The following is a 13,033-nucleotide window of genomic DNA, read 5'->3' as shown; positions in this document are numbered from 1 at the left end:
AGTTGGGACGTCATGTTACAGTTGTACATAATGTTGGTTAGGCCGCATTTGGAGTACTGTGTGCAGTTCTGGTCACCGCACTACAGGAAAGATGTGATTAAGCTAGAGAGGGTGCAGAAAAGATTCACAAGGATGTTGCCTGGTTTGGAGGGCTTGAGTTATAAAGAGAGATTGGATAGACTGGGGCTGTTTTCCCTGGAGCGAAGGAGACTGAGAGGGGACATGATAGAGGTATATAAAATTATGAGAGGCATAGATAGGGTAGATAACCAGAGTCTGTTTCCCATGGTATGGGTGACTAAAACTAGAGAGCATAGATTTAAAGTGAGAGGGAGGAGGCTTAAAGGGGATCAAAGGGGTAAATTTTTCTCAGAGAATAGTGGGTATCTGGAATGAGCTGCCAGAAGAGATGGTGGAGGCAGTAACAGCAGCAACATTTAAGAGGCATCTGGACAGGTACTTGAATGAGAAAGGCACAGAGGCATATGGAATTAATGCAGGCAGGTGGGATTAGTATAGATAGGCATTATGGTCGGCATGGACGCGGTGGGCCGAAGGGCCTGTTTCTATGCTGTACGACTCTATGACTCCATAACAGCAAAAGTGCATAGTAAACACAAGCTAATACATTACCAACACAATGAGACAATGCCAGTGAGCATTTATGTAAGGCTTCTATGGAATTGGTCATACGAACATAGGAATTAGGAGCAGGAGTAGGCCATTTGGCCCCTTTGAGTCTGCTGCGCCATTTAATAAGATCATGGCTGATCTAATTGTGGCTTCGACTCCACTTTCTTGTCTACCCCCGACAAACTTTGACTCTCATTAGTCAAGAACTAATCTACCTCTGCCTTAAAAATATTCAATGATCCTGCCTCCACCGCTCTCTAGGGAAGAGTGTTTCAAAGACTCAACCATCAGAGAAAAAATTTCTCCTCATCTCCATCTTAAATGGACAACCCCTTATTTCTTAAACTGCATCCCCTAGTTCTAGTCTCTCCCATGAGGCTCAACGTTAATAAAGTTCGGGATCGGAATAAAAGTTTATTTTGGGGGGAGGGGGCAATTTATATATTGAGTACTCATTGCGGGGTGGAAAAGGGGATTCAAAGTCATATTTAAATTATAAATCTTATTTTTTGGAGACATGACCTTTAAAAATTTAAATCTAACTGAAGGACTTTAAGCCCTTTAAAAATGGCGCCACGCCTGCGCGATGGCACTGGGCACCGGGCGCTGTTGCCATGGACGGAGCGCCTACCTCCTCTACATAATCGGGGGCGGGCATTCCACCCCCTCCATGTTAATGAGCCACCACGCAAAAATATCGCAACGGCTCCCCAGTGCACATCTTGCGCCTGCACTGTGCTGTTTTTGAAGCTGTAAAAATTCAGCCCAGTGAAAGAGCTTTATACAGAGTATAGGGATTAGTTTGCCATCACAAATGGACAGTGACTAACATTTTAAATTCAGTAGAAATTCAGTTTTTCAGAACATAAAAAAGAATTATTGTAGCTTCTGCAAATAGATTGCTGAGATTAGAAAACTCTGGTGCATTACAGGAAAAACACACAAAAAGGCACACTATGTTATTGTATTTACATACTGTGCTTAGATTTTGCTTAAACTTACAAGGAAGTGCTGCAAAATTGAGAAGATGTTGTTGTAAACAAGAGAAACACACCAGAAAAAAGGTTCAGTATAAATGAATTGAAAAACAATTCTAAAACTTCGCACTCTTCTGCATGCACACATTTCTCTTTCAGCAAGCTAACAGTTAAGCTATTGTTTATTTAAGAAAAAGAAATTTATGCACAAAATCAAAAACACAGAGGATTTTTCTATAGCTGTACCTGATGTAAAGGATTTGGTTTCATTCTGAAGCACTTCTGGAGTATTGTTAAATGCTGAATGTCCCTAAAATTATAGAAGTAGATTATTAACATATGAACCAACAGTGCAAACAGATTTTTTTTTTTATTTTATCCTCAGTAGCTCCAGCAAAAATAATGACGATAAAATTTATCATTGGCAAAAAATCCAGTGGAGAAATAAGGAGAATCTGAAAAGAAAAAAAACCATGAATCATTACAATCTGGGATTCACCACTTGAAAGGTTGGTGGAAGCAGATTCAAAACCAGTTTGGACAAGACATACCTGAGTTTTCCAAGTCACACACCAATCTAATCTGTAAATATAACGGTCATTCCTTCACCATGGCTAGAACTCCCTACCTAACAGCACTGAGACAGTACCCTCATTGGAAAGACTACAGCAGTTCATGGCAGCAGCACAGCACCCCTTCTCAAAGACAATTAAGAATGGACAATAAATGCTGGTCTTGCCAGCGAAGTACAAATTCCAAGAAGGAATAAATATGAAAAACACTTTAAAAAGGGAATTGGATTTTTCCTGAAAAAGGAGAAATTTGCAAGGCTATAGGGAAAGAGGTGAGTGGGACTAATTGAATAGCTCTTTCAAAAAGCCAGCACAGGCATGATGGGCTGAATGACCTCCTTCTGCCTTGTATAATTCTATGATGATAATTCAACTAAGTTCATTATTATTAGTTCACCTGGGTCATCCTCTTCTGACTGATGAATGAATGTCTTTTCAGTCTCAAAGGAGATATTTTATGAACTACATGTTGTCAGTTTTACATCATTTCCTAATGGCTACCACAAAGCTAGGCATGACTTAGCATAAATTAGCTATCTCACTCCGATCATTGTTTACTCATTGTTTAAGCATAAACCAAATTTATACACAAATTAAATGCAGAAATTAAAGCAGATGGCTGGTGTGGAAAATTATGAGATTCGCATTGGCTCTGTAGGATGTGGTCTGCTGAGCATTTTGTTGGGCTTGAATGGGGAAGATTTCTCCATGCAACTAGCTGTACGACTATTAACCTGAAAGTGCTTCATATTGACATTAGCTGCCAATACATTCTCACCCTGAAGAGCATGGAAGCTCACAGATGTTTTTATTTTTTTTTAAATATACCTTTACTGTAATTGTTCAATGGTGTGAAATACTGCATTGATGTACTAGCACAAGACAACACTAAGTTTTAATACAATTTCCATATGTTCTGCTTTAAACTAGGTTACTTCTTGAAGCTGAGCAGAGGTAAGACAGTTTAGATCACTGTATGGTACTCTTGTACAGCCACTAACAGATAGCACAGGTTACCTGACTGCCATCTCAGGTACTGGTATAAACTCTCTTTGCAGAGAGATGAGAAAGAGACATGGTGGTGAAGAATGCAAGACGTATTGTACAGTAATTTTCTGAAGGAGTGAAACTACAGTATTTGCCATTAGTTAAGATTTTCCCTTGCACGTTTAAGATTTTACATTTTTTTGTGTGGGAAATTGGTGAAAGTGGGAGCTGAAAACATTGCAGTGAGGGAACTGGGCATCTAGGACATGAGTGAACAGGACAAGCAACTGAACATCTCCTTAACCAATCAGACTGAAGGATTGTGAAACACTGTTGCACCACAATATTGCTGTGAACAGATGTGGCCTCGCTAACGATCAACTATCATTCAGATGGGGGATGGGGTATGTGGGACAGTCCAAGGCAAGATAACTTAGCCATTCTATTGAAACCCCAAACATGCATGGTAACTCCCAAACCAATGTTTGACTGGGTATTTGTTAGAGAAAGGGGGAAAGGAATAGAAGATTTGTTTGATATCCTTCAATTAATAATTGTTGCATGATATGGATTTTGTGTGACACTTAGGGCTGCATTTTGTTCTCTTGTTGGAGGTGGGTTCGGTGGCGTGGGGGGTGGAGAATCCCCACGGAGCTGTCAGCCACGAAACATGGCGCCATACCACAGTGTGCCAATTTCGTTGGAGGCGGGGAAGTACTGTGGCGATACTGATGCTCCGACGCATCAACATTGTCATTTAAATGTTGTAAATGCTGCTTTAAATAAATTTGAATCTAATTCACTGAAATTCAACAAAGGTTTCTCAATTTTCTGGTTGACATGCAGCACTCACGTGCTTTCAATTTTGCGACTTTGAAAAGCTGGCGCCACCAAGACAAGAGTCCTCGGAGCTGTGAAAGGGCAGGTAACCTAACCAGAGCAGCACAGGGGAAGTGGGTTGACAGCAGCCACTGCCGCTATGCTGAGTGTCCAAGGGACTGGTGTGTGAAAGGGGGAATTCTGCAAGAGGCTTGTATGTAAATGGGGGGGGAGCTCTGGAAATTATTCAAATCAGAGTTCCACTCATTAACTGTGATTAAATTTTCATGTAAATGGAGCAACCAGAATGTAAGACGCAACATTATTTTCCACTTATTACCATTAAAACAAATGTGCACGTCTGCATTAAAATTAACATAAATCAAATCCACTAGCAGCATACAGATTATACATTAGCAGACATGCATATTTATCACATATATGCATAGCATATACAAAAAATATTAAACAAACAGGACACAACCAAGTACTGAACCAGAAATAGTTTATTTCTAAATGCCAAAACCTTGCAAAACTCAGAATACAATGTTTAACATTAGATGCGATTCCGCAATTGGACAGCACTTAAAGAACAATCGAGTGTACCAAGAATTACACTAACAACCAATTTAAGATTGTCAGTTGGGCTTGCAATGTGGATCACTTGCGCTTGCTAGAAGTTACACATGTTCATTTGCAGGGACCTGTCCTGTGTAGACATTGTGCCTTTTTTGAATTAAATAAAAGCATGGGGGAGAATAGTTCCCTGGTCCATTCTCCATGGCAACGCCTTGACTAGACCAACCAATCATGCAGTATAAATTGTTGCTCCCTATGAAATTTGGCATTCTTGTGCCTGTTCTGATGAGTGCAAGGCGAAAAGCTTCGACAGCATGTCTCTTTATTCAGCAATATATAATTTATTGTTATAGGTTTTTCACAATATCCAAAGGAGGTGATAGATCACAAGGAAAACCTACAAGATGTTCAGGCTCAGCTCTTTTATGGCCTCTCAGAGAGATAAACAAATTGAACGTTAAGACATTGATCAAGTGTTATAATACCCTGACTATTCAACCCCAACCAGCAACACTCTACACATGCCATTAGTCACAATCCACTAGTGTAAATTATTTGGCCTCAGCTCCATTCTTAATTCATCCAGCCTTTTTTTTTTATAAAGTAGTTAAATAACAGTATTAACTGCTTTTGATGGAACTCTATTCCATACTTCTCTGAGCGCACAAGACGCAGCTACTAAAAAACCTGCAGATTTGAACATCCCCTAAACTGTCCTTCACTAACCCTGGACTCGCTACCATGACCTTAACATCTCCACCACTCTATAGTTTTACAGAATTTTTCCTAGTCAATCACAGCCGTTTCCAAGTTCGCGTGCAGCAAATTCCCTTAAAGAAATTGAAGGTCATCTAAAGAGATTATCAGTCTTTATAATCAAAGAAAACACACCCAAATGATACAGAGTCTTTGGAACACAAAATTCATCTTTCGTCCTTTAAATATTACTCGAAAATTGGCACCATATAAATCACAGCATCTGTCATGTAGAATGCAATTTTCAATACTGTAGTAACAATCAACCCTTCAGAATTTAGTTAAAAGTAACAGCATTAAGAGCAATACCCGGTAGAAATCCAGAGGTGACAGCATAACATAATTGGAATTTTAAAGGTCCCAAGTGAAAAAAGCATTGCTTACCTTCTGAATCAAGCCTTCAAAGTCAGTTTTCAGCACATCATTCACTTTGGCGAGTTCAGAGTCAACATCTTGTAACTGAAAAACATAATTTCAGGTGGTTCAAAAAGGCCTGGGCCGTAAAATAAAACAGCAGCCCGTATACACTCCGTAGAGCCGCCACGATATTAAAAGCGGTGGCTCATTTACATGGCCATGGCAGACAGCTCCCCTGAAGACGTGGGAGGAAGTGGGCGGTCTGTCCCTGTCCATTGCGCAGGCACAGATGCCAGTTTTAAAGGACTTTCAGCCCTTCATTGTAATTTAAATTTTTGAAGAAACCTGATTGTAAAAAGTTAATAAAGCTATCGCGACCCTCTCCCACTGCCTCCCCAACTGCCTTAAACATTATTACTTGCCCTCTTCACCAGCTCCCACCTCAAGAAAAAAAAACTTACCTTGCGATCCCGACCTTCCCCCACCCAAGTTAATAAACTATGAACTTTACCTCTTCCTACCACCCCCTAGACCAATCAAAAACATTTTACCCCACTCCATTCCCCCCCATCTTGAAAACTTGCCTCCTCCCACCTCCCCACCAGTGTCCTGCATCGGATCTCCAGACGGAGATCCAAAGGCATGGGAGTCCAGTCAACTGACTGGAATATTGGAGCGGGACGGCCGGCGGCAGCAGGTAAGGCATCAATTCATTAATTTGCATTGATTAACATATTGAAATTCTGCTCCCCTCACAAGCAGCAGTGGGAGAGGGGGGGCCGCCATACGGCTTCGCCGCCGCCAGCAATTTGGGACCAGACTTTCCTGGCGTCGAGGCCCGTGGTGAGCTTCTCCCGGAAGCATTTTACAGGCCCCCCAGTATCACGACCCCTGACGTCGGGTGGTCGGTAAAATTCAGCCCCTGGATTTTGCAGTTGTAATGACAGTGAAACTGTCAGAATGTGCCATCATTACAACTGTGAAACTGACAGCTGCTTCTGATTTTTTTCCACATAGGCAGTCAAACACTGAAATCCAAAAGTTGCTGTCAGTGATTTCCCACTCCTTCAAAGGGTGCATTGCTGCAGACCCCGCAGATGGAAACCTTTAGAAATTACTTGAATTTGTGTGAACTTCCACTTTTAAGCTATCAGTCCCACTGTAAAAACCGTTGAAAAAGTTACACTGTATTGAATGAAGTATAAACGGCATTTTTAAACGGCATACTGCATAATTCATAATTCTTAATGAACAATCTCTCTGGCCCTGAAAAGCTAATGTTTGTGGAAAGCCAAATGTTTCCATTATAGGAACATTCCATAGATTTTTATTTTTTTTTAAAGTTTGATATTTCAGCTTCTACCTTAATCCCACATGCATGCCTCAATCTTTATTTTGCTGTCTGTAAAATGATTTAACGGTGAAGGATAATCAGTGGTTTTTACTTTGTGGTTTGTTGACTGTGTCACGCCCAGTAATGACATATCGTATGCCTACCTTTAGGATAAGAACTTTATTCAATGTAGACTCTTTGAAAAGGTCCACTTTTAAAAAAAGGAAAAGTGAATGTGCTGCAAGATGGCCAACGACGGTCCGATGACCTGGCCTGTATATTCAAACTGTCTCACTATCTCGAAAAGACAAAAGGATACATTCCAGACTAAGGGGTGTCGACTACACCCATCCTGGAAACATCAAGAGACATTCTCAAATTGAATGGTTTCCTTTTGAGACAAAGAAGGTGTGAAGTAGACAAATCATAACAGAACAGTATCCAATCAAACATTAATAGATAGCCATGGATTCCACATTCTGGTCCATTGTGTGGTCAGACCAGGGGAGAAGGCCATGCGGCAACTAACATAAACTCTAATGTGATGGATTTTGGCCTTTAAACGGTAACCCTCTGGAGAGAGAGAGGACAGATCACAACAACATCACAGAGAAGGCAGTCCAGCCAGGGGCTGTGGAAAGATCTAGCCTAAACAAGAAGCAGCAGCTCTGCTGCTAATTCTACACTTCAACTTTTTAGAACATTAGAACATTACAGCGCAGTACAGGCCCTTCGGCCCTCGATGTTGCGCCGACCTGTGAAACCATCTGACCTACACTATTCCATTTTCATCCATATGTCTATCCAATGACCACTTAAATGCCCTTAAAGTTGGCGAGTCTACTACTGTTGCAGGCAGGGTGTTCTACGCCCCTACTATTCTCTGAGTAAAGAAACTACCTCTAACATCCGTACTATCTCTATCACCCCTCAACTTAAAGCTATGTCCCCTCGTGTTTGCCATCACCATCCGAGGAAAAAGACTCCCACTATCCACCCTATCTAACCCTCTGATTATCTTATATGTCTCTATTAAGTCACCTCTCCTCCTCCTTCTCTCCAACGAAAACAACCTCAAGTCCCTCAGCCTTTCCTCGTAAGATCTTCCCTCCATACCAGGCAACATCCTAGTAAATCTCCTCTGCACCCTTTCCAAAGCTTCCACATCCTTCCTATAATGCGGTAACCAGAACTGCACGCAATACTCCAGGTGCGGTCTCACCAGAGTTTTGTACAGCTACAGCATGACCTCGTGGCTCCGAAACTCGATCCCCCTACTAATAAAAACTAACACACCATATGCCTTCTTAACAGCCCTATTAACCTGGGTAGCATCTTTCAGGGATTTATGTACCTGGACACCAAGATCTCTCTGTTCATCTACACTACCAAGAATCTTCCCATTAGCCCAGTACTCTGCATTCCTGTTACTCCTTCCAAAGTGAATCACCTCACACTTCTCCGCATTAAACTCCATTTGCCATCTCTCAGCCCAGCTCTGCAGCCTATCTATGTCCCTCTGTACCTTACGACATCCTACGGCACTATCCACAACTCCACCGACCTTCGTGTCATCCGCAAATTTACTAACTCACCCTTCTACACCCTCTTCCAGGTCATTTATAAAGATGACAAACAGCAGTGGCCCCAAAACAGATCCTTGCGGTACACCACTAGTAACTAAACTCCAGGATGAACATTTGCCATCAACCACCACCCTCTGTCTTCTTTCAGCTAGCCAATTTCTGATCCAAAGCTCTAAATCACCTTCAACCCCATACTTCCGTATTTTCTGCAATAGCCTACCGTGGGGAACCTTATCAAATGCCTTACTGAAATCCATATACACCACATCCACTGCTTTACCCTCATCCACCTGTTTGGTCACCTTTTCGAAAAACTCAATAAGGTTTGTGAGGCACGACCTACCCTTCACAAAACCGTGCTGACTATCGCTAATGAACTTATTCTTTTCAAGATGATTATAAATCCGGTCTCTTATAACCTTTTCCAACATTTTACCCACAACCGAAGTAAGGCTCACAAGTCTATAATTACCAGGGCTGTCTCCACTCCCCTTTTTGAACAAGGGGACAACATTTGCTATCCTCCAGTCTTCCGGCACTATTCCTGTCGACAATGACGACATAAAGATCAAGGACAAAGGCTCTGCAATCTCCTCCCTGGCTTCCCAGAGAATCCTAGGATAAATTCCATCTGGCCCAGGGGACTTATCTATTTTCACACTTTCCAAAATTGATAACACCTCCTCCTTGTGAACCTCAATCCCATCTAGCCTAGTAGCCTGAATCTCAGTATTCTCCTCGACAACATTTTCTTTCTCTACTATAAATACTGACGAAAAATATTCATTTAACGCTTCCCCTATCTCCTCTGATTCCACACACAACTTCCCACTACTATCCTTGATTGGCCCTAATCTAACTCTAGTCATTCTTTTATTCCTGATATATCTATAGAAAGCCTTAGGGTTTTCCTTGATCCTATCTGCCAATGACTTCTCGTGTCCTCTCCTTGCTCTTCTTAGTTCTCCCTTTAGATCCTTCCTGGCTAGCTTGTAACTCTCAAGCGCCCTAACTGAGCCTTCACGTCTCATCCTAACATAAGCCTTCTTCTTAAAGGGGAATTTCAGTGAGTCTTGAAAACTGACCATTTATTCAATCTTTAATTCTAAAAGGTATAATGTATTAGCTATATCTAAATTCTACCTAATTAAGCCTATTATACCTATGTTTCATCACAACTCCACCTCACCTTCACACACCTGCCAATGCTACCAGTTTCATACCTACTTCTTGCTGCCTCCACATAACTTCAGCTATGGCATGCACATCACCCAAACACAATGCTATACCATTACTGACATTCTGCCCTCTCCCTTTTGCAGGACAAGATGGCACACAATAGAAGGGAGCAGGGCAGAACAGGCAGGGAACAAGGACACCTGCATCTCCTGAGCCTATGGAGGAGATGGCTCTCAGCATTATTGGGCTGGCTGCGATACAACCCGTGACATCCGGCATCACTGAGAACATTGAGAATGATGGCATATTCCTGCCTTATGCCTCTTCTCAACTCCAGCACACTCTAATCTTGCTATCTGGCATGATGAGCAAGCTGATAGTGTGACAATGGGCCTCTTGCTTCCCACCCCACCTTGCTTCTCTCATACCAACCTTCCCCTTCTGATTTCCTGCTTTCAGACATCCAAGGACTATTGCCTGGCCAGCCACAGCAACCCAAGGAGGAAGAGAGAGAGCAATAGCACAGCACTAACGAAGAAGCCCCATCACTTGCTCTGACACTCACAGCCACCAGCTCAGATACAACCTCTGCACATACCTTGAAGGCAAATGTAGAGTTGGGATCTGTACTGAGTGAGTCATCCGGGCACAAGTGAACTGCAACCAGGCCAAGGGGAAAGGATAGCTCACTTGCCAACTCACTGAAGGGCAAGGTTGCAGACAAGTTCTTTAGCAGAAGACTCAGATGAGGACCTCAATGAGGCAGCGTACAGGAGATTGCTGATGTGCACATACACTGTGTTGCTGGTTGCATTGGCTGGCCTGCCAGACAGATTCCTGCCACTGCAAGAACCATGGATGAGGCCAGCTCCAAGTTGGTGCAGCAGAGAACTGAAATCTTAACCAAAAGAAATCTACAACACCTCAAGAAGTTCAAGACGACAAAACCCAGGCCTACACCGTTAAAAGAGACTTAGAAGATTCAACTGGTTTACTGTAAACCACGAACATCTACCACACCTTGAACTCTTACCCATACCTTCTATCTATCTTCTCGAGAGTGCATGCGAGAGTGCATACAAGAGTGCACGCGTGCATGAGTGGCATTGCAAACATTTTGGGGAATATAGTCCAATAAATAGCTAACCCTCTGCTTTAAACCTACAAGAAAACATGTAATTTGTCTGTTTATTTGGCAAGTAAAACACTCAGGGGCTAACTCATCATTTTAAGCAAAACACAATTGCGGTCAGTTGGGAGGTGAACAGTGGGAACCACCCACACCCCTTCTTACCACCAGTCCAGAACAACTGTGAGAATTCTTCAATGTGATTGGCTAGATCTTTGTGGGCAGCTTTCTTCAAGGTCAGCAGCAAGTGCCATTATGACCCAAATGATTGCTTAACAATTGGAAAACGTAGCAAGTAAAATGCGAAGGAGAAAGGAATTGAGCAGATCTCATTTCTGTTTAAGAATACACAGTTCTGAATATTTTTGTAATGCATACATAAAAAATAATTTTAAAACAGTACTGAGTTTTGTGAACTGTAATTTAATTGCAATCTAGATTTAGATGGGAAGTGTTATAAAGTCAACAGCGACACATACAATTATGTTTACAGTAACAAAGGCTGCAGGTGCTACCTTCTAATTTAACTAATTCAGACTGTTAACATATTGTTTTACCTCCATGAACAATATTTGCAGATTGGTAATGGGATAAAGGGCAGAAAAAATTAATTTTTAGCAACATTTATTAAAAAATTTCCAGGAGTCCTCATTTTTGAATTTTTGATGAGTTGTTTTGCTTATGCTCAGTTGGTAAATGAACAATCTATGAGAAGCACTATTGTAATCTCTTAAATAGTAGTGGCGGGGGGGGGGGGGGGGGGGGAAGGGAGTGGGCAAGGAGAAATTTAAGCTATAAACTATAACCTGAACATGTTATTGGGTGGGGGAAGGATGAGGAGAGAAAGTGGACTTAAACAAAGCATGTCTTACCTGGCTAAAGTTTGCATTTATATTGAGAGAGTCCAGTGAATTCCTTATGTCATCACAATATGCAACAGTTTCAGGTACTCTGCAAGCTGCATCATTCAATGTGTTATTGAGATTTGTTCGTACATCAGTCAAGTTTGCTTGAAGTTTGCTGGTTGTGTTGTCTAAAGTTTGACGTGAGGCTGTCACGTTCTCTAAAACTTCCTTGGTTTCTACGATAACTGCAGATAGAGGGTTAATCAAAAATTATCCTATTTACTATCCAGTATAAAGTTTACTTTGGATGTCAGCTGGCTGGACAGAACCCACCATATTTCAACTTTGCATTCTGCAAGTCCTTCTCGGATAGAAAATAATGTTTAGTTTCTACTTGAAGTTATGAAACATTTAAAGTATCTTTTTGTACTGTATAAAATGAACATAGTTGCAAGACTAGACACTAACATTGCCCCAGCTCATCTGCTACTGAAACCTTCATCTATGCCTAGCTTAACCTCTAGTCTTGACTAGTCTAATACTCTTCTGACTTGTCTCCTATTTTCCACCCTCCATAAACTGGAACTCTTTGAAAAACTCGGCTACCTATATCCTAACTCATACCAAGTCCTGTTCACTCATCACCCTTGCGCTCGTTGGCCTACATTGGCTCCCACTCCAGCAATGCCTCGATTTTAAGAGTCTCATCCTCATTTTCAAATCCTTTCATGGCTTCAACCTTCCCTGTCTCTGTAATCGTCTCCAGGCTACAATGGTCTGAGATTTCGACACTCCTCTAATTTTGATCTCTTACGCATCTCTGATTTTAATTATTCGACAATTTGCAACCGTGCCTTCAGCCGTCTAGGCCGAAGCTCTGGAAAGCCTCCGCCTCTTTAGCTGCCTCCTTCTTTAAACCGTTCCTTAAAACTTACCCCTGTAACCAAGCTTTTGGTCTTCTATCTCCAATATCTCCTTACATGGTTTGGTGTCAAATTTTGTTTGATAACACTCCTGTGAAGCACCTTGATATGTTTTACTCTTTAAAGGTGCTATATAAATGCAAGTTGTTGTTGTAATGCCCCTCTTCGTGACTAAGTGGCAGCAGTATCTTCTACACAGGTTAAATTTACCCTCATCTACCCTCCTTGCACATCCGTACACATCTTCCAATCATGTCAGCCATGCGCACACCTCTCCAGCCTCCACGGACCTACAGCTATTCAGCTATGGCAGACACATCACCCAAGCACAGTGACACGTATTGAGGGCAGAACTTCA

The 13,033-nt window shown here is 41.8% G+C and overlaps 1 protein-coding gene across 1 annotated transcript in view; it reads right to left on the bottom strand.

Annotated features, from left to right (window-relative positions):
- LOC137369163 (prominin-1-A-like) overlaps nucleotides 1–12,938 on the bottom strand; it is a 67,420-nt gene extending 54,482 nt beyond the window's left edge. The window contains exons 1-5 of the mRNA XM_068029965.1: nucleotides 12,896–12,938; nucleotides 12,688–12,804; nucleotides 11,780–11,997; nucleotides 5,708–5,782; nucleotides 1,857–1,920 (exon numbers count right to left, since the gene is read on the bottom strand). Of these exons, the coding sequence (XP_067886066.1) occupies nucleotides 1,857–1,920; nucleotides 5,708–5,782; nucleotides 11,780–11,997; nucleotides 12,688–12,804; nucleotides 12,896–12,938 (517 nt within the window). The remainder of the gene's footprint in view (nucleotides 1–1,856; nucleotides 1,921–5,707; nucleotides 5,783–11,779; nucleotides 11,998–12,687; nucleotides 12,805–12,895) is intronic.
- Between the last annotated feature and the right edge of the window lie 95 nt (nucleotides 12,939–13,033).

The sequence above is a fragment of the Heterodontus francisci genome, chromosome 1 (assembly GCF_036365525.1).
Source record: "Heterodontus francisci isolate sHetFra1 chromosome 1, sHetFra1.hap1, whole genome shotgun sequence".
Lineage (NCBI taxonomy): Eukaryota > Metazoa > Chordata > Chondrichthyes > Heterodontiformes > Heterodontidae > Heterodontus > Heterodontus francisci.
The sequence above is the reverse complement of the archived record's forward strand: the minus strand, read 5'-3'. Positions and strand labels throughout refer to the sequence as shown.